Source organism: Acomys russatus, chromosome 18 (assembly GCF_903995435.1).
Source record: "Acomys russatus chromosome 18, mAcoRus1.1, whole genome shotgun sequence".
Taxonomy (NCBI): Eukaryota; Metazoa; Chordata; class Mammalia; order Rodentia; family Muridae; genus Acomys; species Acomys russatus.
The window spans coordinates 434,064-461,585 of NC_067154.1; the positions used below are offsets into that span (position 1 = coordinate 434,064).

Consider the following 27,522-nt stretch of genomic DNA (forward strand, 5'->3'; position numbering starts at 1 on the left):
CCATCATGTGCATGAGCCCTTGAGGCACTGAGTCTGCTTCATGGTTACTTTTTTGTTTCATGGTAACCCCAGATCCTCAGCCATTTGGTATGTGCTGAGGACACAGGGGTGTGCTGATTGAGGCTCACAAGCTAACAAACGTGACCCCTTCCACGTGGAGGTTCCTAATGGGGGTCACTGCTTTCCATACCACAGCCTCCATGCTGAGGAAAGGCAGGATCACATGACACTGAGATCCTCACCACCCAAAACTGCAAGGCCAGTGCCTTGCCGGAACTATTGGGGAGCCCTGTGATGGCGTCCAGTAACCAGAGTTGCCGTGGAGAGTCACATGCACTGGGGTTCTCAGAGTGTTCTGGAAACTTGTGGCAGAAACAAACTTCATGTTGAAGGAGGTTCTAGAAATGACAGTTAAAGCAGGTGTCTCCTCTGCTAAATTCTGCATCATCTCATTTATCACAGACATGGAATCCTCACGGGACTGGGCAGCCTACAGTGCTTCTTAAACATGTCTGACCAGAGAATCACAGAGTACCACTGAAGTAGTTTGGGAAAGCACTGGCCCAAACTAGAGGACTATTCATTCATTCGCAGTTCATTCATTCAGTGTGTGTATGTATGTAGAAACAGACGGTCCTTGTAGAATCAAGGCTTTTATTCAGAATAAGTGCTAGCAAACTGAAGGTGATTGCTTCATAACGCAGGGTCACAGGACGCTCAGAGGGAGATTAGAAAATGATTACAAAAATACATTTGAAGTAGATTAAAATACCGGGAAACTGCAGTCATCGCCTGGAAACGCATGTACAATCACACTGGAAAGAAAAGGTGAAAAGCTCCCACCTGTTTGCTCAGGTGGAAGGAAACCCAGGCCTCTGGACCCCAGCAGTGCTTTGGTACCCTGGTGCTGGGTTAGGCAGGAGTGACCAAAAGACACTTCTTGGCGTCTACAGCTGCCCATGGTGAAACACGCAGAGAAGCAGACCTGGTCTTCAGGCCAGTTTCCTGGGCTTCTCGATGCTGCACAGGGATTGGACCAAGAGCTTCTCGTCTCCCCCACACAGAGCCTTCCAGGAAGGAGTGGTGGTGGCATCACGAGAAATTTACTGGGGCTGCGCCTGCTGCTTCAGTTTGGCGAGTCTCATGAGACAGTCATCTCTCCACTGCCTTCTGGCAGCTAAGTGCTCTGGATCATCAGGAACCTTCGTGCACATGTCCTGGGAGGACGGGGGAAGAAAACCAGAGAACACATGTACAGGAAATATTCTGCCAGGAGTGTTACTGTCTCTCCTGTGTATACCACTTCCAAACCCCACAGTTAGCGTAATCCCCAGCTCTCCCGAGAGCCCCAAGACAAGTCAAAATGAGCACTGGTCACCATCACTTTGCCCTTAAGGTATCCTAGAGACCAGGGTGCAACCATGGGCAGTCAGGAAAAACCTGCCTTCAGAATCAAGAGTCAAGACTGTAGCTACTGGCAACGCCCCACCCAGAGGTAGTGGCACAATGGCAAGTGTGACAGCTTGCATGCTCCTGGGCAGTCCATATACCTGGTTAACTTTCTCCACTGTGGCCCCTGAGAACTCTGGAACAGGTCCAAACGTCTTGAGGACACGCTTCATTCCTTCACTGTATCTGTCACAGTAGCTTACCATACCTGAAATGGCATGGAAACCGGAACCCACACGTCAGCATGAACATTCTGTTAACTCCAAACCGAGGCCTGTGCCGAAGGTTCTGCCCTGGGAAGAGGGTCTACAGAGGCAGGAGGTGACCTCTGGCTCAAGCAAGCAGGACACCCCTGCCCCCACCATGAGTCACTATTATAGCTTTCTGGAAACTAAAACCCTAAAGAACACTAGCACCCTTGGGCCTGTCACGTGTCCTGCACCAGTGCATCTCTCAGGGGTCCTCGGTCAGTGCCTCTCAGGGGTCCTCAGTCAGTGCATCTCAGGGGTCCTCAGTCAGTGCACCTCAGGGGTCCTCAGTCAGTGCATCTCAGGGGTCCTCAGTCAGTGCACCTCAGGGGTCCTCAGTCAGTGCATCTCAGGGGTCCCTCACCCTCCTTTTTTGAGACAGAGTTTCACTTTGTTGCTCACCATAGCTTTAAACTCATGGTAATCCTCTTGCCTCAGCCTCCCAAGTGCTGGCACGACAGGCATGAATCATCATGAATGTCTTCCATTCATTATTTATAATCCTCAGATGTCAAAATTCAAGTCCCACCCCCCACCCCCGCCCACTCCTTATCACTCTCTTAAAGCCTTGAGGTCAGGTTATACTTTATCAGGTATTTACGGGAGCTGGTTAGAGCTGCACTGGAGTTGTATTTAGCCCTTGCTGACATTTTCTTAAGGAGGGCTGGAGCCAGGCCAGCCTGCAGCCCTGTGCACAGGCCGCCCCAGCCCAGCCAGGCCGATTAAACTTCCCCACCTCAGGGTTCTGGTAGATGAGGAGGGGTTCACAGTCAGTACAAGCAATGGTAGGGCTGTGTGAGCTGCAGTCAACACTGACAGGAAACCCAGGTAAGCTCTGAAGGAAAGCACAAGCCTAGTCTAGCCTGGGCACCTTTCCAGGGTGTAGCCACCTGTCCCAGGGCACCCCTTCATCCCCTACATGCTGAGCCTTGGGGCTGCAAAGGATAGAGATAAGATGAGCTAGGAGCCAGGCCTAGGAGCCCAGAGGCCAAAGTGTCTGTAAGTCCTGCCTGTGATGCCCTTGGCACATTTCTTTTTCTTTTCTTTTCTTTCTTTTCTTTCTTTCTTTCTTTTTTTTTTTTTTTTTCCCCCATTTTGTGGTGCTGGACTTGAGCCCTAGCACTGATCTGGCTGGACCCCGGGCCCTTGTCCAGTCTTCCAGAGCCACAAAGCCTCAGCAATAGGTCAGTGAACACAAAACTGCAGAATTTGCACAGACCCCAAAGCTTGCTCTCATCTACCCTGCGAAGGCTGTGTTTGATTGATCTAAAACAAAAGCAAGTGCTAGACATTCTTCAAAAAGAAAGACTAACTATGTCTCTGAGGTCTAGTTTTGATTCATCTGCACTGGAAAAGAAACCAATATTGTGTGTGTGTGTGTGTGTGTGTGTGTGTGTGTGTGTGTGTGTGTGTGTGTGTGTGTGTGTGTTGGGACTGGGTCTTACATAATTCAGATTGGCTTCAAACTCACCTTACAGCCAAGGATAGCTTTGAAACATGGTCCCTCCTATTTCTATTTCCCAAATGCTGGGAATTTCTATTTCCCAAATGCCCTCCACACCCAGCTTGAGAAATTGTTTTTGAAGGCTTCTTTGCACATACCCCTACCCTGCCTCAGCTGGAAATGGTTGTCATCGCCACTGAGCAGGTGAGAACACAGAGGTGCACCAAACCATGTGGCTGATGGAAGCTTAGTTGTGCAGCTAACCTGGGAAAGCCAGGTGGGGACTAGCTGACTGTCTTGCTGGCCAGAACCTCTGTTCTTAGAGAATGTATGTCACCGAGGGTGCTTTTAAAAGTAGTTGCTGGGTGGTGATGGTGGGGGTAGCGCATGCCTTTAATCCCAGTACTTGGGAGGCAGAGGCAGGTGGGTCACTGTGAGTTCAAGGCCAGCTTGATTTACAAAGTGAGCCCAGGACAGCCAAGGCTATACAGAGAAACCCTGTCTCAGAAAAAAAAAACAAACGACAACAAACAAACAAAAGGCAACACTGTTCTCTTCAGTATCTCCCCTCCTCCTGGCCTGGCCTCGTGTTTTCTCTCCAACCCAAACAAAATTATCTTTAAGCTTTAAAAAATAACTAAATAATCCTAAAGTATCTGCTCTTGCCTTGGAAAAAAATGGTAGCTTTTAAGACTAAAAACTCCTGGCAGCCTGAGATGGCTGGCTTTATAAAAGCCATGTCAGCAAGACCAAGAAACTTCCTCCCAGGTCCAACCTTGCAGAAGAATGGGAGGCCCTGGGTCCCAGTCAGACCTTCTAGCTTTCTAGCTCCAGGCTCTGGAATGCTCAAAAGCTGAAAACTGCATCCCACCCCCTATTATCATAGTAAGCCAATTAAGCTTTCTTATCATATTGGTTGTGTTTGAAAAATTGTTGTGGCCTCCTTCCTGTCTGCGACCCCACTGATCCTGGAATGCCTGGTGTCACCGGCTTCTGTTTCTATTTGTTTGGGGTTCAAAGCCGTGCTCAGTTCCTTAGCTATCGATTTCTCACAATACCTTCAACTATCTCAGTTCTCTCAAGAAAGAGAAATAAGGCGGTTATCAGGCAGGGGCTACGTCCACTTCAAATGCTTGGCTATGTTCCCCACTCAGAAGGTCTGGCTGAAAAGACATCTGAAACGATCCAAGACCGTTTCAATGATACTTTGAAACTCTTAGCTCACTTGTACGAAGGCGCCCTCTTGGTATCTTCCTCTCCTGCTCAATGGTTTCCCTTCTACACGAAGCCCAGCAGCCATTGGGAGATTCCTTTCCTCCTTGGCTGCTCTTAGCAAGGCTTGCCTTTGAAGAAGACTCAGTTTTTGGACCGATATTGCAGGGTGTGTGTAATGGGTCCACTCCTTAAACCATATATTCACCTGCGGTATGTAAGGCTGAGTCTGGGAAATCCACCTTGAACGTTGACTGTAAAAAGTAGTTTGTTAACTACTTTGGTGGAGACTGACTGAGCTAGTAACGAGGCATCACAGGACATAGGGGGATCACAGGACAAAAGCCAGACTCTGAGAGGCCGGCAGCTCCGATCTACCACGTGACAGGAATTTCCCCTTGACATCTACTAATGGCCCTTTAGCTAACCCAGGGCATGAGCTCTCCCCTCCCGGGTCACCAACAGCAGTTACTAGAAAGTTCTTTCTGTCTCATCACTCACATACAAACCTGTCTGCCTGCCATTTCCAGTCTTTTGTTTTGGCTCCACCCACTCAAAAAACAGGCACATAGCAGGGTGTGGTGATGCACTCATGTAATCCCAACATTGAGAAAGCTGAGGCAGGAGGATGATTTGATGTTTGAGACCAGCTTGGGCTACATAACAAGTATCACCAGAGCTGTCTCCAAATAAAACAAAACAAAACAAAAGGACAGGAACATATTTACTCCCCTCTGGCCTTCCCCCCGACACCCACCCCCAGGAAATCTCGCTTCTCATTATCTCTCATGAAATACAGTCTTGACACTCCAGATAATGTTCCTTTTTTTTCTTTCTATGTCTCTTTTACTACTTAATGAGGGCTCTGTTAAGATACTGTATACAATTATATGATTTTCCGGCAGCAGAGCTGTAAGAAGATAATCAAAGTTACTTGAGGCTCAGCGGAGGGGTGCTTGCCTAGCATGCAGAAAGCTCTAGGCTTGATCCCCGGCAAAACAAAAAGGAAAAATGGAAAAGCAGAAAACATAAACACCATTTCCTGGTGTGTCACATCTGGCTCACGCCCATGGCTTCCAGAATTCAGCAGGAGGGTCATGGGTTTGTGGCTAGCCAGGGCTATGTAGTGGGACAAAAAAAAAAAAAAAAAGAAAGAAAGAAAGAAAAGAAAAGAAAAAAAGTTACTATCACTTTAATGTCAAGAGATAGCTAATGTGTAGGCAGCATCTTCCGGGTTTCGGTGCATTGCTGTATTGGTGTGTTTTAATTTGGTATGGGTTTCATCAGTTACTTGGTCATCTTTGGGTCATTTAAAAATCTGCTTCTCTTATCCTTTCTTTAGAATTACCAGGTCATAATGACTTCCTGGAGCCCTCTGAAGTCAGCTTCCAGATAGTTGGCTGGCCTGCCCGCACCCTGCCAGGTCTCTCCTGTGAGGCCTTGTGACTTCAGGAAGGCCATGCCACCGCTCTGTGGAAGTACCCATAGGCACTCCTGTGTAGGCAGATGATGCCTCCAGAAGCATGTCTGGGGTCTGCTTGGCACTGCTGCCCCGTGTCTTTGTCTTGCTTCTTGCCTCTGTAATTAATCTCAACACCCTGTAGAAGCTACAGCCTCTCTTCCATCAAGCAACAAGATACACAGCAAGGTCCCCATCATAGCACTTCCCTTTCTTCCCTTTTGACTCCACCGAGGACTCTTCAGGACCCGGCTCCCTGAGCTTCTTGGAGCCCATGTGCACGAACATTTGGCTCACAGTGCTCTGCGCCTTACCCCTGGCCGAGTTACTAGGGGGACTGCCATTACTACTCTGTTTAAAGGGAGATGGCACAAGCTCACAGAAAGTAAACATCACAGAGCCCATCTCTGTGCCAGGCTTACCTTCAGCATTGAGGTGCATAGTCTCCAAGGGTCCGATGAATGCGTACCGCATGCCCAGCCCATCTGACATGACCAGGTCCAAGTCATTAGGAGAAACTACTCCTTCCTGCATGGGGAGAAGGTAGCAACACACAGGTGAGTTCTTTGGAAAGGCAATTTTGTTAACATTGCTTGGCCTAACTTCTTGTAGGTAGTAATCACCCCTCCCCCTGCCCCCAACACACAAAAACACTTACCAATGAACTGCGATATCTTAATGGAATTTTATACAACCAAGCTATCTTATGTGTATGGGTCCTGAAAAAAAGCCTGTTATGGCACAAATACTGAGACCTGCAATCTACCTGTACCCCTTTCTCCTCTTCACCATCCCCACATATCACCTGGAGCTCTGGAGACAACAGGGATAAAGGTGACCCAAGGAAAAGGCCACGGGGACTTTCTGGATATTTGATCAAAGGGTAGGAGTGTGTTTCAACACCCCAAAGAACGGAAAGTGGCTCTAAGGCCTCACCTGCCTGCAAGTCAGGCCTTGTTTCAGCTTTTAATGAGTTTGTAGGAAATGCCATTGTTTGATGAAACACAGTTTAGGATGAGTTTGTTTGCTGAGGTGGGGCCCTAGAAGTTTCTGCAAAGGTGAACTGCCAAGCAAGAGGAAAGTTGTTAGATGCTGTGCTTAGAAAGCCAGCCAATTTGTGTGTACTTTCTGGCGACTCATGCCAAGTTAGCTCTCTGTAAGGACCTCTGTACCGTGGGCATCTCGACTCTTGGGAAGGCAGATATGAGGAAAGAGAAACATTTCCCCAAGTCTCCCCGCTGGCTAGACTGGCAGCATTCTTTTGGAACCTACCACTCAGGGACTCTTTCCTGGGCAGTTTCTTTCAGAGAAGGCCCTATGGGGCCTGGCACCTCTCATGTAAGCAGCGCTGGAGGCCCACTCTTAGCTCTTAGCTGGAGGACCCAGTTCTTATACAAAAATACATGTATGCACTGTCACCCTGTGCACCTTGCTCCCAGTGACAAGCTCAGGCAAGCAATCCTACCAGACATGTTCACCTCAGTCTGGGTTTTTTTAGATCTTTCCCTGAAATGGTCGTCTGACATCCTTCTTAAGAGACAAGCTTTGCCTGGCTGAAGGAAGACTCTGAAAGGTCATCGTAGTCTTCAGGGTTCCACACTTTGTCCTTCAGATGCCCCTGGGATTTGGGCCTCACAGTCTGAAGCGCCCCCTGCTGGCCTGGTGAGCTGGTAGGTTCCACTTCCCAGACTCCACAGGTCACAAGAACCTAGAGCAGTTGGCAAAGTGGATCTGCCACCGCCACTATACCCCAACAAATAAAAGATGTGGGGAGTGTTGGGTCTGTGTGTGCTTGGATCACCCCATTTCACTTGAGGCAGCTTCTGGAAGAGGCTAGAGCTGCAGAACCAAGATGAGGGCCGAGCCCACCACCCTGGAAAGACATAAGGCATGTCTGACTGGGCATCTCAACTTTAGAGGACCACTTTCCATCCCGCTGCAGGACATGAGACACGAATATTGCACATATGGGAGGCACTGGCTCAGCTCACTGTCTTCCTAAACACAGACGTCCACCTTCAGCAATAACCATGTCCTGGCTTTTGACACCAGCCCTCTCTTTATGTCCCTCACTGAAAGTCTTCTCTTTCTGCACATTTCTAATCAAGCAGATGCATAGTTTTCGTTCTCATGTGGCTTAATTCTGTTTCCCCGATGTCAGGTTTTGAAGATACACACAGGGCCTTCCTACAGATGCACCCATTCTATATGCTTCTGCAGTTTGTTTATTCTTCTTGATTCTAGTGTACAGCTCTTACACACAAGGCAACAGGGAATATTCTAGAATTCAGCCCCAGCCTATGTCTGAGAACAACTGCCAGATCCATGCTCCATCTTCTGCTTTGTCAGGCAATGCTATGCCAATCCCCAGAGCATTGCATCGCACTCATTACCTCAGGCACCAGCACTGGGGTCAGGCGGTTTTCATCACTCATTGCCTTCCAAACACAGGGTGCCATGATGAGTAAAAACACTGCTGATTGGGTAGGGCACTGTGGAGTCACTGGGTCCCTTGTTACTACTAACCACCCTGCCCAGTGTTTATTTGGACTGCCCAGAAGAACAAATTAATCTATTCAGTTCACCCAGATGCTGACAAATGCTGTTCCTTTCGCTCCCCCAAAAACAGAGCTGCAAGAAGGGAGGATACCTGAGGAAGAAAGAATCCATGGAATCCCCACCCCCACCCCCGGTAATGTCCAGAACCATCTAGAAAACCATCCAATGTGAAATTGTCCTTCCCAGATGTTTCTTCCTACCTGGTGAGCTCTTGCTCTCCTCGCCTGCCTGAAGGGTGGGGTGGGGGGCGATTCCGAACTCTGCAGGCCCTGGAATGCAGTGAGAGGTAGCCAGGCAGCCTAAAGACCCTCCTTCAACCTAGAGTTTCAGGTTGGCATTCCAAATGCCTTAAGTTTTTTCACTTTAGCCTCCAAACCGGAACAAGATAGAAATATTGAAACCACCGTACACTTGCAATGCTATCTGGTTCTTTCTCCTTCAGTCAGGTTTAGTAATTTTAGAGCTGACGTTAAAAGAATTTCAACACACTCAAGCAATCAGCTACCCAAAGTAGTTAACTTTCATTGTTGTTGTTTTTGTTTTCCTCTTCTGCTGGGGATGGAAGGGACCTGGCTGGCCTCACATGTGCCAGGCTAGCGTCCTACCAATTTCCCATCAGCTTGCCTTTCTTTCTGATGTCGTCTGGAGAAGAGCAATCTATTCTCCTCAGTCCTTCCCCCATAAGACAGACAGAAAAGGGAAGAGTGTTATGTTATCTTCACTTCTGCATTTCTTTCTGCCCTGTGTGGGAATTTTCAAGGGGATTTCTCAAGCGCACGTTTTCACCCTTAGAAAGTGATCTAGAGGAAGAAAATCGCCGTGGGTATTTCCACTCCACTCTGCTCCTTGCCGACTGAAACTTCACATCACTGAGGCAAATGCGCAACAGTCTCCTGCAAGCTGCTCCGGACGCTGAGCTGCAGTCTCACACTCAAGGATGTGTGGGTCCTCATGCTCCTGAGCTCATTCCCACCCCAACTGTATAATAACATGTATGATGGTGTGTGTAACAAATGTCCTCAGAGGCAGAAGAGGTAGAAACAAGTGCTGACGCTGAAACGCCAAGCTAACCAATGACCCTGCAACCTTGGCGGAGCTCAGCACACTGGTTTGGAGCATGGAACCCGATGCCAGGCCAGTTTAATAGTTATCAGAATAGCTACCAGCACTTCCTCCATTCTGTGGCAAATTTCTCAAGACACACATACAAAGGAGCATCCCAGGAGGTTAGAAGAGCCCTAAGAACTCATACAGAGCAATGAACACTGCCATCGCTGTTTGCTCAGTCCGGCTTTTGTACCATGTTCTGAGAAATGCCAGGGTGAGGAGGGCCCAGACACAATGGTAAGGAATCCCCTTTCACTGGAAAGCTCCAGTCTGGCTTCTCTTTACGATTTGGGACTTACCACAGTCTACACTGACGCATCAGCCTGGTGACCAGGAGAAACAAGAAGTAAGAAAACACAAGGCAGTGAATGAAGTGTTCAGTTACTCTGATATACATTTTGAGAAAAATTAAATGTTTTGGGATTCTATTAGTGGAGATGCGGGCGCACACACACACACACACACACACACACACACACACACACATATCCTCAGAGTCCATGGAAATCTTATTATAGAATATTCCATCTCCCCTTACCATAGACTATGGATACGCAAGTCCCTCAAGAAAAATGGTTGTGGAACTGTCTTAAAGCCTATGTGCATCTTCCCTTAGCCTTTAACTCAACTCTCACCTCTTGGTGACTTACAACACCTAACACAGAATAAATGCTATGCAATAATTTGGTCCAGTGAGATGGCTCAGTGGGTAAAGATGCTTGCAGCCAAACCTGATAATTTGAGCTCAAGCCTTGCTCCCCACATGGTAGAAGGAGAGAACCAATCCCTGCAAGCTGATATATGACTTCTATATGTATTCATGAAAGCAACCCCCAACACACACACATGTACTCAATAAACAAATAAGTAATTTAATATTTGTCATGGCATCTTGTTTAGAAAACAATGGATGCAACTCTTTGTTCATTTTGTAATAATATTTTCAACCTGTAGTCCCTTGAATCCATGGGTGAAAAACTCACAGGCACAGACAGGTCACTGTTTACACACACATATATGGAATATTTATTTCAAGGAAGTGGCTTGTGTGACTGTGGGCTGGTGACTCTTGGGAGGCCTCAATCTAGCTCTTTAGACTTCTCAACTAGTTAGATGTTGGCCTATCCAGGTTACAGAGAATAACCCCCTGGTAGTTCAGGTCTGCTGACACCCAAAGTCCCTCCAGGAGCACCTCCACACTGTCTGGCCTGCTTATCTGTGAGGAGGGAGAGAAAGAAGACACATGCATCCAGGGACCAACAGTGAGTAAGGCGATGCCTACTGAGGTGATTGGGGTTCTGGCAGAGGGAGGGAAGGCAGGTGAGGCCTGGTGTGGTGCACACTATTTGATGACTGAACCCTGTGCCTGTTGTCACCACAGGTCACCAGCAACACACATTTATCTTCCCTTCTCTTTGATCATCCATTCTTATAATGTTTTTTTATGTGGTTGCTGGCCCCCATTTTCCCTTCACTTTTCTCATTTTAATCCTTGCTACCTTCCCTTATCTAGTGTAAAAAAAAAAAATCTGTTTTGTTCTTCCATTTTTTGATGTGTTGATTTCCCCTGCTTGGTCCTGAGCTGTCAAGTATCTCTGAGCAAATAGTCCTTACTTGGCCACCATGGTCACCTCCAGGGATGCAGCCTTGCTACCAGGCATGCAGATAAGGTTCTATATGAGTTTTTCCCCCTCCCCAACCTTCACCCAAAACTGTCAGAGTGCAAGACCAGTGTCTTAATTGAGAAACTATGGAAAGATGAAGGGTGAAGAAGAAGAGGTTGTATCATGAATAAGCTCCAGACTACGCTGTGTGCAGAAGACATGAGCCTCCGCCATCTTCCATCACCTAAAGGAGACAGGAAGGAAGGTGGACTTGTTTTGCCATATCTTGGCCACCTGGAAGAGGCTATAGGTCAAGGGGCCACTTCAGTGGTTACTTATATGGACGAGCCTTGAGCTACAGCAACGTCTCCGTCTCCTGAGGTGATACCAGGTAGGTTGATAAGACAACCAACAGGTACAGAAGTGACGCCTACATGAGCCAGGTTCAGGGCTGTCCCCCTCGGAGACACTCGTCCCTGGAGCCCTGGTAGATGGTGCCAAGACAGGGAGTTCCAGGTCTGGAGGCTTAAATTGAGAACTGTTTGGGCCCCATGGTGTACTGGCTAGTACACTGGTCATGCAAACTGAGGACTATTACAATGCAATTTTCACAAGGGATGGAGTGGGACCGTGGATTAGTCCCCTCCCATGGGTATAGTCTTATATATATATATTCTGTTTTGTGCTTTCTTCTCCACGTAAAACTGCTCTTCCGTGCATCACAGATGTGGTCAGGGAGGCAGGGATGCTAGAAAGAGAGTGCAGTTGTCAAGAGTACATATTGCCCTTGCAGAGGACCTGAGTTCGCTTCCCAGCATCAGGTGGCTCACAGCAACCCGCAACTCCAGCCCCAGGAGCAAGAGCAAAAAAAGACGTGGCCCAAACACTCCCACCCCACCCGTGCCACTTTCCAGGGAAATGCCAGGCAAGAGTAAATCTTAATAAGGAGAAAAGAAAAGCCGCCTGTGAGCTGCCTCATAGTTACTCATGGGTCTGAGAGCAGCGTGGCCTCTCGCCAACACTTACAAGCTTCCCTGGAAGCAGGACACAGACATTCCTGCACGATGACATGGGCAGACTGTGCTAACTGTGGAAGAGGCTACCGAAGCCCACGCTTAGCTCATGCAACAGGGCACTGAATCATGCCTAGAAAACACGCATGCTCTCAAAAGCTAGACAAGAGACGACGCTAAGGAGCTAGAGCCCTGGGGAAGGAAGATGAGCAGCAGCAGGTGGCCCTCACTGGCGAGCCTGCTGAGGGCAGGTAGCCCATGGGTAGCAGGAGAAGCACATCTTATTCTCAGGGGCATTTGGGTCACATCTCATAAGTGGTGGAAATACCATTGCCTAGCCTGAAGAGCCCATACCTCAGATTATCCATGAAAAGCCGTCTGCTCTCCACCCACCCCCCACCCCCCCCCCGCAAGGATGAAGGAACAGATGTAAAGGGGACACTGAGTGAGGTGACAGAAACAGAAGCTAACTCGGGAGAAATATCCGAACAGTCAGAAGTCAATCAAAAGAAATGATGAAGCCATTAAGCTTCAATGAATGCTGCAGGGACTGGCGAGGGAAAAAAGAAATCTGCCTTGGACAGGGCAAAGCTAGAGGTATTTTCCCCCTTGAAATTTCTTTAAAGTTTAAAAATAGGAACAAACCAAAAATCAAAACTAAACTAAACAAAAAAAAATTGTAATTTCCCAAGCACCTTTTCTTATTACACTGTGCAGATGACCACGTTTTCAAGGAAGACAGTGAACTGGGATTACAGAGTCTGAAGGGCGGAGGTGATTTAATCTATTTCCAATCTAGATGCATTTTATTTCTTCTTTTGCCTAGTTTATCTGGCAAGGAACCCTAGGGTGATTTCCAACAGGAGCAGTGAAGTGGGCAGCCCTGTTTCTCTTTGATCTTAGAGGGAAAGTTTTTGACTTTGAGTTGATGTATGACCTCTTAATTATAACACTTGCTGTGGGGTTGTTACACATGACCTTTGTTGTGTTGAGGTACACTTTATCTTGCTTTCTTTTCTTTTTTCCTTTCTTTGAGCTGGGGGCTTACTTCATAGCCCTGGCTAGCCTTGCATTCACAAAGATCTGCCTGCCTCTGCCTCTCAGGTGCTGGGATTAAAGGGGAGTGCCACCATATCAACCCAAGGCACACTGGTTTCTTACCTAACACATAGAGTTCAGGGGTTGTTGGTGCTGTTGTTCCATCACAGAAGGATGCTGAATTTTGCCAAATGTTTTTCCACACCTACCCAGAGGATCACATGGGTTTTGCTCTTAGTTGGTGCGATGCACTACACTTACATATATGCATGGGTTGAACCATTCTTACATTCCTGGGATAAATCCCACATGGTTGTGTGGCTGGTCTTAAGAAAACTGACTCTCAGGCTGGAGAGATGGCTCAGTGGTTAAAAGCACTGTCTGCTCTTCCAGAGGTCCTGAGTTCAATTCCCAGCAACCACATCTATAATGAGACCTGCTGCCTTCGTCTGGTGTGCAGGCAGAACATTGTATATGTAATAAATAAAAAAATAAACAAATCTTTTTTTTTTTTAAAGAAAAGGAAAGAAAACTGACTCTCCAGTGACTTGGACGCACACTAACCACTTGACTTTCTAGGCAGCTGGGTCCCCCCTCCTCCTGCATCCTGCCAGCAGCTAGGAGTGCTCACTTCCATATGCTGCTGGCAGGCAGGTAGCCCCACTTCTCCTTGCTGCGGGCAGGGTATCTGGACACAACTGTGCTCTACAGCCCTCCCCTGAGCTGGATGTACATCCCCAGGCTCTTCCTCTTCCAGGTACCTGCTTCTACTCACATAAGTTCTCTCCTGACAAGAAACCTGATCACAATTTGCATCTCTGCTCGGGAAATCAAAGGGTGGAGTGTGGCTGGTATCACACCTATGAGCAATGTGACCAGGGAGCAAGTACAAGTGAAATGGGGTGTAAAAGGAACTTTTATTCTCCTGTTTCAATTGTTGTCTGGGAGGCTCACTGCTTCTTCTGCTAACCTAGGCCTGGTCCTAGAAGCTTCTAGCCTCCATACCATCTGGCCTAGCCCTTGAATGTTTTCAGCCTCTGACACTGCTTAATAAGCTCACCCTTCCTTGTTCTTTCTGAGCTCTGGGCTGGCTGGTTCAACTCAGCTGTTTTGGCTCAAACTCCTCTCCCAGCCGCCTCATACGATCTGACTTCTCTCTCTTGGCTCCTGAATTTCTCTGCTTGACCTCAAACTAACTCCAGCCAGCTTTTCTAGTCTTCTGGCTCCTTCTCATTCTCTGGCTCGTTGTCTTCACCTGTGTCTGGCTTGTTCTCTCATTCAACCTCTCTGTAAAACTCTCCCAGGAAAACTGCCACGTGTCTCCCTTGTTCTCTCTGTGTTGCTCCCTTAAGTAGCTTCCCTTCCCTCCCTGTTCTTCTGAGAGTTGGGCGTATCCTATTCTGTCAAGTCTTTCTCTGATTTGTCACTTTTTCTGACACTCACTTAAACATCACTTTCAAATATGGGTGCTTCCTTCTACAAACTAACTTCACCTTCACTGTTTGGGATTAAAGGCATGTGCCACCAGGCCTGGACCTAGGCTTTTCTTTACCTGATACTTGCTCTATACCAGGCTGGCCTTGAATTCAGATCTGCTTGCCTCTGTCTCCTGGACTAAAGGCATGTTCACAATTCCAGCCAGATCACACAGACCTAGAAGGTCTTTGCATGTGATCTCTTGCCAGAGTAGCCGTGTTCTGAATTAACATTCCTCTACATAAGGTCTGGCCAGGAAGCTTATGGCCCGTAGAGCAATTCTTACCTTTTGACAATTACAGTCTTGCATTTGTTCTGACCTGTTTGTTTTTCACTTTTGTTTTTGTTTCTTGAGACAGAGTCTCATTTAAGCTTGGACTGGCCTCAAACTCCCACGGTCTGTGCAGTACTGGCCATCAAAACCAGCGCCTCAGTACCAACCAGCGCCAAATGCTCTACCAACTGAGATACATTCCCAACTCATATTTGTGGTTTAATGAGGGTGAATTAGAACTTTTTTGAACCAGGAATAGAGAGAGATACACACCTTTAATCCCAATACTCACTAGGCAGAGGCAGGTAGATCTCTGAACCTGCATTGTCTGACCCTGTGTCACAATCAATCTTCACAGCTCTTTCGGAATAGTCAGGGTTATTCGGCACTTTAAACTGGGGCTAAAACCATACAGTGTCACTGCCATCTGAGCCCCATTTAAGTACAAGCTGTTATTGACGGGACACCCGAGTCCCAGATGAAAAGATGGAACAAAGAACATACAAGCAAGCAGAGAGAAATAATGAAGAAAGGCCATCAAGAAGTGAAATGTCATGTATCTCCATGAAATGGAGACTCCACCAAGTGCAAGCTAATTTGGCATTAATATCCTATTAAGGAACAAAGAGCTGCCACTCAACTAAGCTACCTCACCAGATGTAATGGGCAGAGTTTATCTGTGAAATACAGTCCAAGGGGACTTTCAGGACCAGTCCTCAGTGACTCCACAGTCAAGGCTTCTCCAACATTGACTTCCATTAGAATCCCCTGCTTGTCACCATGCAGATTCTGAGACCGCATTTCTTATAAGCACCCAGGCAGGGCTCAGGAAGTCCCAGGGGGCATCTCCTATACAAACAGAATGTGAGTGCCTCAGCTTAGAGCACCCCTGGCAACAGCTGCCATCACCTAAGCTCCGTGGCAGACAGTGGTCTAAGCCCTTACACAGAGACACACCCCCCCCACACACACACACATACACAGTCCTCGCTATAAGCCAAGAAGAAATCATCTCCAATTCACAGAACAGGTCTCAATTCCCAAACAAGCTGGAATGTGTTGACCATGCCACATAACTTATCGGTCAGTTTCCTATTGTATAAAGTCTAAAATAATGGCATGTTTCTCCTGCTGTTGAGAACTGACTGGCAGAGCTGAACAGATCCAATTGTGGGAAATGGGAAAGAAAGTTCTCCAAACCCTGAATCCTACACAGGAGGGTGTGGCTGTGCCGGGCAGGCAGCTGTTCCAGGTGGGCTCGGCTGACTCCTAGTTCTTGTAGCAATGGCAGGCAAGCGGTCACTTCCTAATCTAACGACACGGTCTTTGAAGCCTTGTTAACTGGAATGATCCTCCCAGTGCTTGATCTGAAATGAAGCTCGCTACTGGAAGTTCTGGAACCCCCAGGGCATCTTGATCCGATGCCACAGACCATGCTGCCTGTGAAAAGCCCAAGAGATACTGAGTCCCATCTCTCAGGATGCAGGGGCCCACAGACTCTCTCCCCACCACACAATACGCTAGGTGCTGACTTAAAGTCAGGTGTCTTGTGTGCTGGCAAATGCTGGAAGACTGCATGTAAGTAGGCTACTCTTCCTTTTCCTGCCTGAAGCCTAGACTCACCAAAGAGGAAAACGATGCCTTTGGTCTCCCAGTTTCAGGAACTAAGCCTTCCTTCCACAGGACGATGACTGAGATGCTACCATACCTGGGCAGACTTTGTCACAAGCTATTGTCTGTCTCCTGAGTCCGTTCAACTTCCAAAAAGGATGGTTTACAAACTGCTATTTGTTTTCAAGGTCATTCATCCTGCCTAAAAAAAAAAAAAAATCATTGCCCCTCAAATATGCCCTATATTCCGTCATTTGCCTCCCCCTGCAAGGAAGAGCATACATAGAAGCATCTGAACTGTGAGGGGTTACGGGGCATTCAGTGTCCTGTGATGTCCCTCTGGTAGAGTAGCAAGTCTGCATGCCCTGTCACTTGTCAGTGTAATCTTAAACCACTCAAAGGCAAAGGTGATGTTTTCTCCTCCTCGCCCCCATAGAGCCCTAAGGACGGGAGTCCTGCTAGGGATTACACCGCTCAAAAGGATAAAACACAAGGGAAGCAATGTCTAAGGCTTAGCACCGGAACGTGCCAGCAGGCTGAGAACCTGCTGAGGTCTTCATGATTCATCCCAGGCTCCTCCACCTACCTGGCCCCGACGAGGAAAGGATTTATGGGCAATCAACTCAGCAACTGTCTGGCCAGAGAGTTTTCATCACTACACGAATTCCTTCTCTGTGTTAATGCCTCGGGAATATGAACTTGAAATTACATTCCCAGCCAAAAGGGATCTCATTACCCAGTGAGCCAGTCCTGGCAGGAAATATTAGTGTTACAGACCGTGGCCAGACCTGGCATTTACCAGCTCATGACGGTCTCCCAGGCCCCAAATAGGAGGCCAAACTAGGAGAGAGGACAAAAGAGGACTAATGGCCACGGGACAACACTGCAGATTCCAGTTCCTTCATGTCTTCAGATACCGTCCTTCTCCAGAAGGCCTGAGGTGTGAGGACAGCAGCAAACAGCACATCATGGCTAGGGTGCGCAAAGGTAGGATGAGAGCATGCCTCTAGGAACCACATTTTCTCTTTGTTTCCTAGAAATGCTGCTGCTGCAGTGTGCACCTTCACAAGCACGGGCCGTGGGCATGTCCACAGGTGAGCCTTCTCCCCTGTCCCTCCCCCTTTGCTTCTCTTAGAATTAAACTTGGCTGTTTAGATGCAAGAATTCAAATACATCTTCCAAAATTAGTGACTGGAATTTAAAACAGCAAAAATAGACGTTTTGACCAATGAAAGAAAAGGTTCTGCTGTTTAAACATTAAATGTCCCCCAAAGGCCAACGTGTTAAGTTCTTAGTCTCCAGATGGGCACTACTGGGAGATGGAAGAGCCTAGTGGGAGGTCTTTGGGTCAGCAGAATGTATCTCCAAATGGATATAGGACCCTAAACTTTCCTCTTCCTTTTTTTGTTTTTTCAATCTGCTCACCATGACATAAACAGGCTTCCTCTCTCACATGCTTGACACAGGCACCAGCCAGTTGTGGACTTAACCCCACTCCAACCCCCCACCCCAATCCCAATATTGTAAGCCAAAATAAACGTTTGTTCTTTTAAAGTTGCTTATCTCAGGTACTTTATTACGGTAATGGAAAGCTGACCAACACAGTTTTCCTTCTCAAAATAAAATTTACAAATAAATAAAATCGACAAATCCCTAACCAAATGCAGTGGGAAAAAAAAGAAAGAAAAGCAGAAACAAATCATGAATTTCAGAAATAAAGCCAGATACCTTACTATAGACTCAGACGCCATTAAAGTAATTTATCAACTTACACTAGAAATTCAATACCTTGAAATAAATGGACCCATTTCCAAAGCAACCATAAAGAATCAAAACTCAACCAAAAGGAAAACAGACAGTGATTCTACAATTAAAGGAGCTGTATTTGTGATTTAAAAGTTCCTGAAAAAGATTTCTTGAGGCTAGAGTAATTATACTGTAGATCTACCAAGCATTTAAGGAGAATTAAGAAGCCTGTATAAATCTCTTTCAGAAAGGGGAGAATCTTTCACAATCTACTTTACAAAGAACTACCCTGAAATCAAAGTCACATAATATAGCATACGAGCTGCCAGTAAATGTCTACTGTGAAGTCAGATACAAAAACAACACATAATGTGAAGTCAGCAATGTCTAGACGGCGTACCACATGAGGGTGTGCATCAGTGCCAACACGGAGGACAGGCGTACCACATGAGAGTGTGCATCAGTGCCAACACGGAGGACAGGTGTACCACATGAGGGTGTGCATCAGTGCCAACACGGAGGACAGGCGTACCACATGAGGGTGTGCATCAGTGCCAACACGGAGGACAGGCGTACCACATGAGGGTGTGCATCAGTGCCAACACAGAGGACAGGCGTACCACATGAGGGTGTGCATCAGTGCCAACACAGAGGACAGGTGTACCACATGAGGGTGTGCATCAGTGCCAACACGGAGGACAGGCGTACCACATGAGAGTGTGCATCAGTGCCAACACAGAGGACAGGCGTACCACATGAGAGTGTGCATCAGTGCCAACACAGAGGACAGGCGTACCACATGAGGGTGTGCATCAGTGCCAACACAGAGGACAGGCGTACCACATGAGAGTGTGCATCAGTGCCAACACAGAGGACAGGCGTACCACATGAGAGTGTGCATCAGTGCCAACACAGAGGACAGGCGTACCACATGAGGGTGTGCATCAGTGCCAACACGGAGGACAGGCGTACCACATGAGAGTGTGCATCAGTGCCAACACAGAGGACAGGTGACCCACATGAGAGTGTGCATCAGTGCCAACACAGAGGACAGGCGTACCACATGAGAGTGTGCATCAGTGCCAACACAGAGGACAGGTGTACCACATGAGAGTGTGCATCAGTGCCAACATGGAGGACAGGCGTACCACATGAGAGTGTGCATCAGTGCCAACATGGAGGACAGGCGTACCACATGAGAGTGTGCATCAGTGCCAACATGGAGGACGGCGTACCACATGAGAGTGTGCATCAGTGCCAACACAGAGGACAGGCGTACCACATGAGGGTGTGCATCAGTGCCAACACAGAGGACAGGCGTACCACATGAGAGTGTACATCAGTGCCAACACGGAGGACAGGCGTACCACATGAGGGTGTGCATCAGTGCCAACATGGAGGACAGGCGTACCACATGAGAGTGTGCATCAGTGCCAACACAGAGGACAGGCGTACCACATGAGAGTGTGCATCAGTGCCAACACGGAGGACAGGCGTACCACATGAGGGTGTGCATCAGTGCCAACACAGAGGACAGGCGTACCACATGAGGGTGTGCATCAGTGCCAACATGGAGGACAGGTGTACCACATGAGAGTGTGCATCAGTGCCAACACAGAGGACAGGCGTACCACATGAGAGTGTGCATCAGTGCCAACATGGAGGACAGGTGTACCACATGAGAGTGTGCATCAGTGCCAACACGGAGGACAGGTGTACCACATGAGAGTGTGCATCAGTGCCAACACGGAGGACAGGCGTACCACATGAGAGTGTGCATCAGTGCCAACGTGGAGGACAGGCGTACCACATGAGGGTGTGCATCAGTGCCAACACAGAGGACAGGCGTACCACATGAGAGTGTGCATCAGTGCCAACACAGAGGACAGGCGTACCACATGAGAGTGTGCATCAGTGCCAACACAGAGGACAGGCGTACCACATGAGGGTGTGCATCAGTGCCAACACAGAGGACACGCGTACCACATGAGAGTGTGCATCAGTGCCAACACAGAGGACAGGTGACCCACATGAGAGTGTGCATCAGTGCCAACACAGAGGACAGGCGTACCACATGAGAGTGTGCATCAGTGCCAACATGGAGGACAGGCGTACCACATGAGAGTGTGCATCAGTGCCAACACAGAGGACAGGCGTACCACATGAGGGTGTGCATCAGTGCCAACACAGAGGACAGGCGTACCACATGAGAGTGTGCATCAGTGCCAACACAGAGGACAGGTGACCCACATGAGAGTGTGCATCAGTGCCAACACAGAGGACAGGCGTACCACATGAGAGTGTGCATCAGTGCCAACACAGAGGACAGGCGTACCACATGAGAGTGTGCATCAGTGCCAACATGGAGGACAGGCGTACCACATGAGAGTGTGCATCAGTGCCAACATGGAGGACAGGCGTACCACATGAGGGTGTGCATCAGTGCCAACACAGAGGACAGGCGTACCACATGAGGGTGTGCATCAGTGCCAACACAGAGGACAGGCGTACCACATGAGAGTGTACATCAGTGCCAACGTGGAGGACAGGCGTACCACATGAGGGTGTGCATCAGTGCCAACATGGAGGACAGGCGTACCACATGAGAGTGTGCATCAGTGCCAACACAGAGGACAGGCGTACCACATGAGAGTGTACATCAGTGCCAACACGGAGGACAGGTGTACCACATGAGGGTGTGCATCAGTGCCAACACAGAGGACAGGCGTACCACATGAGGGTGTGCATCAGTGCCAACATGGAGGACAGGTGACCCACATGAGAGTGTGCATCAGTGCCAACACAGAGGACAGGCGTACCACATGAGAGTGTGCATCAGTGCCAACATGGAGGACAGGTGTACCACATGAGAGTGTGCATCAGTGCCAACACGGAGGACAGGCGTACCACATGAGAGTGTGCATCAGTGCCAACACGGAGGACAGGCGTACCACATGAGAGTGTGCATCAGTGCCAACACGGAGGACAGGCGTACCACATGAGAGTGTGCATCAGTGCCAACGTGGAGGACAGGCGTACCACATGAGAGTGTGCATCAGTGCCAACACAGAGGACAGGCGTACCACATGAGGGTGTGCTTCAGTGCCAACACAGAGGACAGGCGTACCACATGAGGGTGTGCATCAGTGCCAACATGGAGGACAGGTGTACCACATGAGAGTGTGCATCAGTGCCAACACAGAGGACAGGCGTACCACATGAGAGTGTGCATCAGTGCCAACACGGAGGACAGGCGTACCACATGAGGGTGTGCATCAGTGCCAACATGGAGGACAGGTGTACCACATGAGAGTGTGCATCAGTGCCAACACGGAGGACAGGCGTACCACATGAGAGTGTGCATCAGTGCCAACACAGAGGACAGGCGTACCACATGAGAGTGTGCATCAGTGCCAACACAGAGGACAGGCGTACCACATGAGGGTGTGCATCAGTGCCAACATGGAGGACAGGCGTACCACATGAGAGTGTGCATCAGTGCCAACACGGAGGACAGGCGTACCACATGAGAGTGTGCATCAGTGCCAACACAGAGGACAGGCGTACCACATGAGGGTGTGCATCAGTGCCAACATGGAGGACAGGTGTACCACATGAGAGTGTGCATCAGTGCCAACATGGAGGACAGGCGTACCACATGAGAGTGTGCATCAGTGCCAACACAGAGGACAGGCGTACCACATGAGGGTGTGCATCAGTGCCAACATGGAGGACAGGCGTACAACATGAGAGTGTGCATCAGTGCCAACACGGAGGACAGGCGTACCACATGAGAGTGTGCATCAGTGCCAACACGGAGGACAGGCATACCACATGAGAGTGTGCATCAGTGTCAACACGGAGGACAGGCGTACCACATGAGAGTGTGCATCAGTGCCAACACGGAGGACAGGCGTACCACATGAGAGTGTGCATCAGTGCCAACACGGAGGACAGGCGTACCACATGAGAGTGTGCATCAGTGCCAACACGGAGGACAGGCGTACCACATGAGAGTGTGCATCAGTGCCAATACAGAGGACAGGTGTACCACATGAGAGTGTGCATCAGTGCCAACATGGAGGACAGGTGTACCACATGAGGGTGTGCATTAGTGCCAACATGGAGGACAGGCGTACCACATGAGGGTGTGCATTAGTGCCAACGTGGAGGACAGGCGTACCACATGAGGGTGGGCATTAGTGCCAACATGGAGGACAGGCGTACCACATGAGGGTGTGCATCAGTGCCAACACGGAGGACAGGTGGAGAGTCAAACCCCACTGAGCATTCCACAACTAAACACAATTATTTATCAATTAAAAGCGACATTTGTGCATTAAAAGATAAATAAACTCCAGGAGCAAGGGAGAGTTATTCCAGACAGGGCTGGCTCCATACCAAGAAGTCAGCACAACTCTCAGGATCACAGCAAGTGAGTCACAGGCAGCTTTTCTGTCTGCTTTTTCCATGTCAGCATCAAGCATTACCATGCTGGTTCATCCAGGCCCACCACTTCTCCTACCCTAGCCTAGATCCCAACTTAGGATCAGGATGTGGCTGGTCACGCTTGGCTTTAATCTGCTCAGAGCCTCTGTCACACAGATAACAAGGAACAGAACTGCTTGTTTGGGCCTGCTGCCCTAGCTGGACAAAAGGCTCTGAGGGTCCATTTCTAGCAGGCTTCCCTCACACCTACAGCCATGTTCTACCAATAAATGCACCTGGCTTGTGTGGAGCAGAAAGAACCCCTCCCCTTCCAACTTGCTTTGTGAATCCAGAGAACAAGGAGGCAGAGCACCCTCAGGGAACTGGAGAGTGGGAAAGCCACCCCACACATGGAAGCTCATCCGAGTTTCTGAGGCCAGGCTGAGCGTCAGGCATCCCGGCCACGTGAGAAGCCCAGCCCAGGCTTTGTGTGCACCAGGAAGCTTTGAGGCAGGCCTTATGGCGCAGACCTATAAAGGAAGATCAAGTTAGTTCTACCCTTGCACAGGCTGTATGATAAGTTCCAGCCCAGACTGACCTTCTTAAATGACCCTGACTACAAAAGCCAATGAGAGAGTGGGGGGCTAGGAGGAAGGGAGGAAGGGAAGAGGAAGGGAAGGGGGTAACAGAGAAAGAGGGAGGCTTGGCAAGGCTAGTAGGTGACTAGCCTCAGTTCTGCTCTTTTGATATTAAAGTTACCCTACAGTTTTGAAGCAAACTTGGAAAATCCCAAGCCAAGCCAAAAACACCCCAACCAAGTTGAATTATCCCAAAATGTAAATTCAAGTTCATATGGCTCTGTCCAAAGTTGTACATCAGAGTCACGTAACTTCTGCCAGGACAGACACTCAGAGCACAGAGGGCAGATTGGCAGCAGGAGGAAGGGGCTCTAGAGAGGTTTTCTAACCTATGCTGATTGCAGTGTCTGAAGAGGAACCAGGCCACAGGAAGCGTGGACCTTCCTATAAAAAATGTACACAATAGTCAGGTATCCTTAAACGAACCTCCAGTGGGTACAGTGCCAGATGTACCTCTGCCATCTATGGGAGAGGGGTCCTATAGCTGTAAACGGACTGCGAGGAGGATTTCTCTAGAGTCACCTGAAGATGAACCACAGCCTATGACTGAGCTTGGAAGACCTGCAGAAAGGAAGGGGCCCATGTCAACACCCAGAAACTCATGCCAGCAGCTGCTTCAGCAGAGAGCCAGCATCCAGCCGTCCAGGGTCCCGGGAGAAGAGGTAAAGATCTGCTGCTAAGTTGATGTGGTAAAAACAAAGTACAGCCCTGGATTCCACCACTATGCCCTGTGCAGAGCCCAGAGCCCCCACAGACTGGAGACATGCCTTCAGGGTCGTCCTAACGATCTCATTCCACCACTATGCCCTGTGCAGAGCCCAGAGCCCCCACACACCGGAGACACGCCTTCAGGGTCGTCCTAACGATCTCCGGGCCACTTGTGCACTTGAGCATAGATTCTCTTTTAGACTCTCTTGAAAAGGCAAGCCCCTGGGTACCAGTCACACACTCTTGCCCTTGCCATGTCTTCTCCCATATCCTGCCAGGCTCAAGCACTCACTCCAGACATGAGTGTTCCACAGCAGACAATGCAGAGGCACATGCCAGACTTGCTATCTCGGGAGGTTGTCACACCGGAAGCCCATCATTCTGCCAGCCAATTCAACAAATACCCGAGAGCTGCCACAAAGTCCTGGGGAAGAGGCAGGCAGCACAAACCCGGAGGAGCTCCCAGGATAGTGGACTCAGCATCCTTTCCAGTTTGCTTTCTTCCAACAATACAAGGAGGCACACCAATCCTGCTCAGACCTTCTAATCTACAATCAAAACCAGACCCTTTTTGTGCTTGCCTCCTCCCTATGTCCTACATAATCTCTACATTCTTTCTAAAGTTGGTTCACAACTTTCCAGTAAACTAGCCAAGGCTTAACTCAGAGCCATAAGACCCAAACAGAGAAAAAGTTAACATGGCGACACCACCACTCCTCACCAGGCTGGTCTCCAGTATTGACTTTCTCCTGAGTCTATTAGATGGCAGTTCTAGTCTATTTTAAATAGATCTCAGAGGAGGTATTTTAAATGGTGAATTTCTTTAAAACATCCTGACACTGAGTGAGCTCTAAAACATTATTCAAGGAGTGTGAGATCCCAGCACGTATCTCGCAAGCATAGAGTAGGAGGCAGATTCAAACACTGAGTCATGACACGGCAAGTACCCTGTGCACAGGTAACTGGGGTCACCCGATGACTCGAACTGGGAGAGGCACACACATCATGCACACCTGTTGAAGTCTGGAGGAAATGCTGGAAGGAAATACAACACCCACTAGCGATGAGGTACAGCTGGCTTCCTGGTTCCTGTCCTGTGCGTTCTGCAAGGAGCTGTGGGGTTATTCCCAGGGTGGATGGTCCAAGCCAAGCAATGCTTTCCTTCCCTGAGAGCTAGGCGGTCCCTTGCACACTTCATTATGACCTGCATGGATATGGCCGCTGTACGCTTGACCCATGTAGAAGCTTGGCAAGAGCCGAAAGTCTGACCCCTAGATCATGTGGCTTTCACCTCCATATCCTGAGGGCCACTCTGCCCTCTCTCCTGACAGAGGCCACGGACCTTCATAGCAATGTGCATGAGAACATGTTTAGCCATGAGTGTTCGCATACATACAATACTGTAACCAAAGGATCAGGCTAAATCTATACAGTAAGCCCTTGACATCCATGGGTGGCCAAGATGATTACATAAATGCCTTAATATTTGTGAAGAACGTATGCACTCTTCTTGTCTGCATATTGTTTGTTTTGAAACAAGTTTGCATGTAGCTCAGGCTGGCTCCGAACACAAAATGTAGCCAAGTATGACTTTGAACCCCTGTTTCCCTGCTTATAACACACAAGTGGTGGGCTTACAGGTGTGTGCCACCACACTTGGCCTCCACATGCTTTAAGTAATCTTGATGACCTGGGATACTAACACCATGTAAGTACAGTGTTCAGAGTTATGCTGCACTGTTGAGGGAATGATAGAGTAAAACCCCTTCAGGAAAAATGCATTTTTAATATTTTAAGCTGTGGTTAATTGGATTCACAAGTTCTAGAACCCATGGTTTCATATGGTACACACATGTATATATATATATACTTACATTACACACACACACACACACTCAGACACATACACACAGAGGCACACATGCACATTTCTGACCTATATGTAAGGCAAGCCTATTACTAACAAGTTTAGTATTTGTCATGGTTTTCCCAAGAAATAAACTGGATTCTTTTAAGGGAGTACAAGTTTACTTTGTACAAAAAAAGAATACTTTTTCATCCCGAAGAATTCTGACACCAGGAGGCAAAAATCTGTCTGTGGGAAAATGCAACATGTCACACACAAGCACCTTTGTACAAAGGGCAGGACAGAGGTTTCTCATTGTGCCTTGCTATCAAATAGTGACTTAAGAGAGAGGAATCCCTCAGTGAACTGTTGTGTTGTGTTCTGTCTCCAAATGGAATGCCCTGGGTCTCCAGACTAGACCAAGGAGCCCTGAGTGTCCTCTAACTTTCAGTGACCCAGAAGGTGACTCCTGTATTACTCACCCAGGGAGGCAATGGAGGAAGGAAGGGAGGAAGGAAAGAGAAAAGGGAGGAAGGGGAGACGGAGAGAGAGAGGATGGAGGGAGGAAGAACAGGGAAGGAAGGAAGGAGGGGCACAGATCACCAACCTCCACCAGTCTCCAGGCTTCGCTGATGACTGCATACTGCAGGCGGTTCAGGACAAAGCCATCGATCTCCTTCAGGACTCGCACTGGGGACTGTCCAATCTTCTTCATCAAGGCATAGGCTCTGTCCATCGTGGCTGGAGCCGTCTCTGGGTGAGGGACCAGCTCAACCAGAGGAACATAATATGGTGGGTTGACCTTAGGAGGGAAGAGAAGAGTAAGAGGATGAAGGCCACGGCTGGTCGAGTGCTGCTCTGGTCTACCCCACTTCACCTACGTCAAGTGGCAAGTTGGGGAGGGGCAACTTTGGAAAGGTCCCCTAGATCCACACTCAAAGACAAGACTTGAGAAAGGAATGCATACACAGAATTGTATGGTTCTGTCTTTTAAAAGAACACACAAGGTGCACCTTGTCATCCTTCATGGAGACCCAGCGCCCCGGCCTCCCCAGGACAAGGTTCTGTATGGGTAATTGACATGGCTTTACCCTTCCCCACTGTCCAGACTGCTTCCCCAAGCTCATCCCCTGAGGCTCAGGCACTCTCCACACCTGTGTTAAGAATGTGAACAGGAAAGGCAGGCATGGTGGCTCACGCTGATAACCCCAGAGCCTGGGAGGCTGAGGCAGACGATAGGAAGACACTAAGTAGCTTAGGCTGTGAGGACCAACAGCCTGGGCTACACAGTAAACAAAACTACTCCGTGAACAGCAGCTCCCAAAGCTTGGCACTGACTCCTCCTGGCACTTTTCACCATCCGTGGGTGATCCAAGGTCCCACTCTGTTCTAGAGATCAGCAGGCCACGCAGCTGAAGATAGGGGGAACCCAGTGGCAATGCTAGTGTGACCCTCAGCTCTGCCTTTCTCGGTTCCTCGGCTATTCCCTGTCAAGAACTATCAAACATCCCAAAGAAAACACAGCTTAGTAGTGCCTAACCGCCTCTACTATGACAATCTTGTCCACGAGGAAAGCCCTCGGATGCCTTTTCCTCTGTACACAGAGATGGTTGTAGATGATTCCACAAACACCATCCGTAATGACTTTGAGGGGTGAAAGGT

The 27,522-nt window shown here is 48.7% G+C and overlaps 1 protein-coding gene across 2 annotated transcripts in view; it reads right to left on the reverse strand.

Moving 5' to 3' along the window:
* Positions 1-636: 636 nt before the first annotated feature.
* Cryl1 (crystallin lambda 1) overlaps positions 637-27,522 on the reverse strand; it is a 106,104-nt gene continuing 79,218 nt past the window's right edge. For both annotated transcript variants that reach the window (XM_051160617.1, XM_051160616.1), the window contains 4 exons: positions 26,468-26,662; positions 6,235-6,340; positions 1,551-1,657; positions 637-1,217 (listed from right to left, as the gene is read on the reverse strand). In XM_051160617.1, the coding sequence (XP_051016574.1) occupies positions 1,104-1,217; positions 1,551-1,657; positions 6,235-6,340; positions 26,468-26,662 (522 nt within the window). In that variant the 3' untranslated portion in view covers positions 637-1,103. The remainder of the gene's footprint in view (positions 1,218-1,550; positions 1,658-6,234; positions 6,341-26,467; positions 26,663-27,522) is intronic.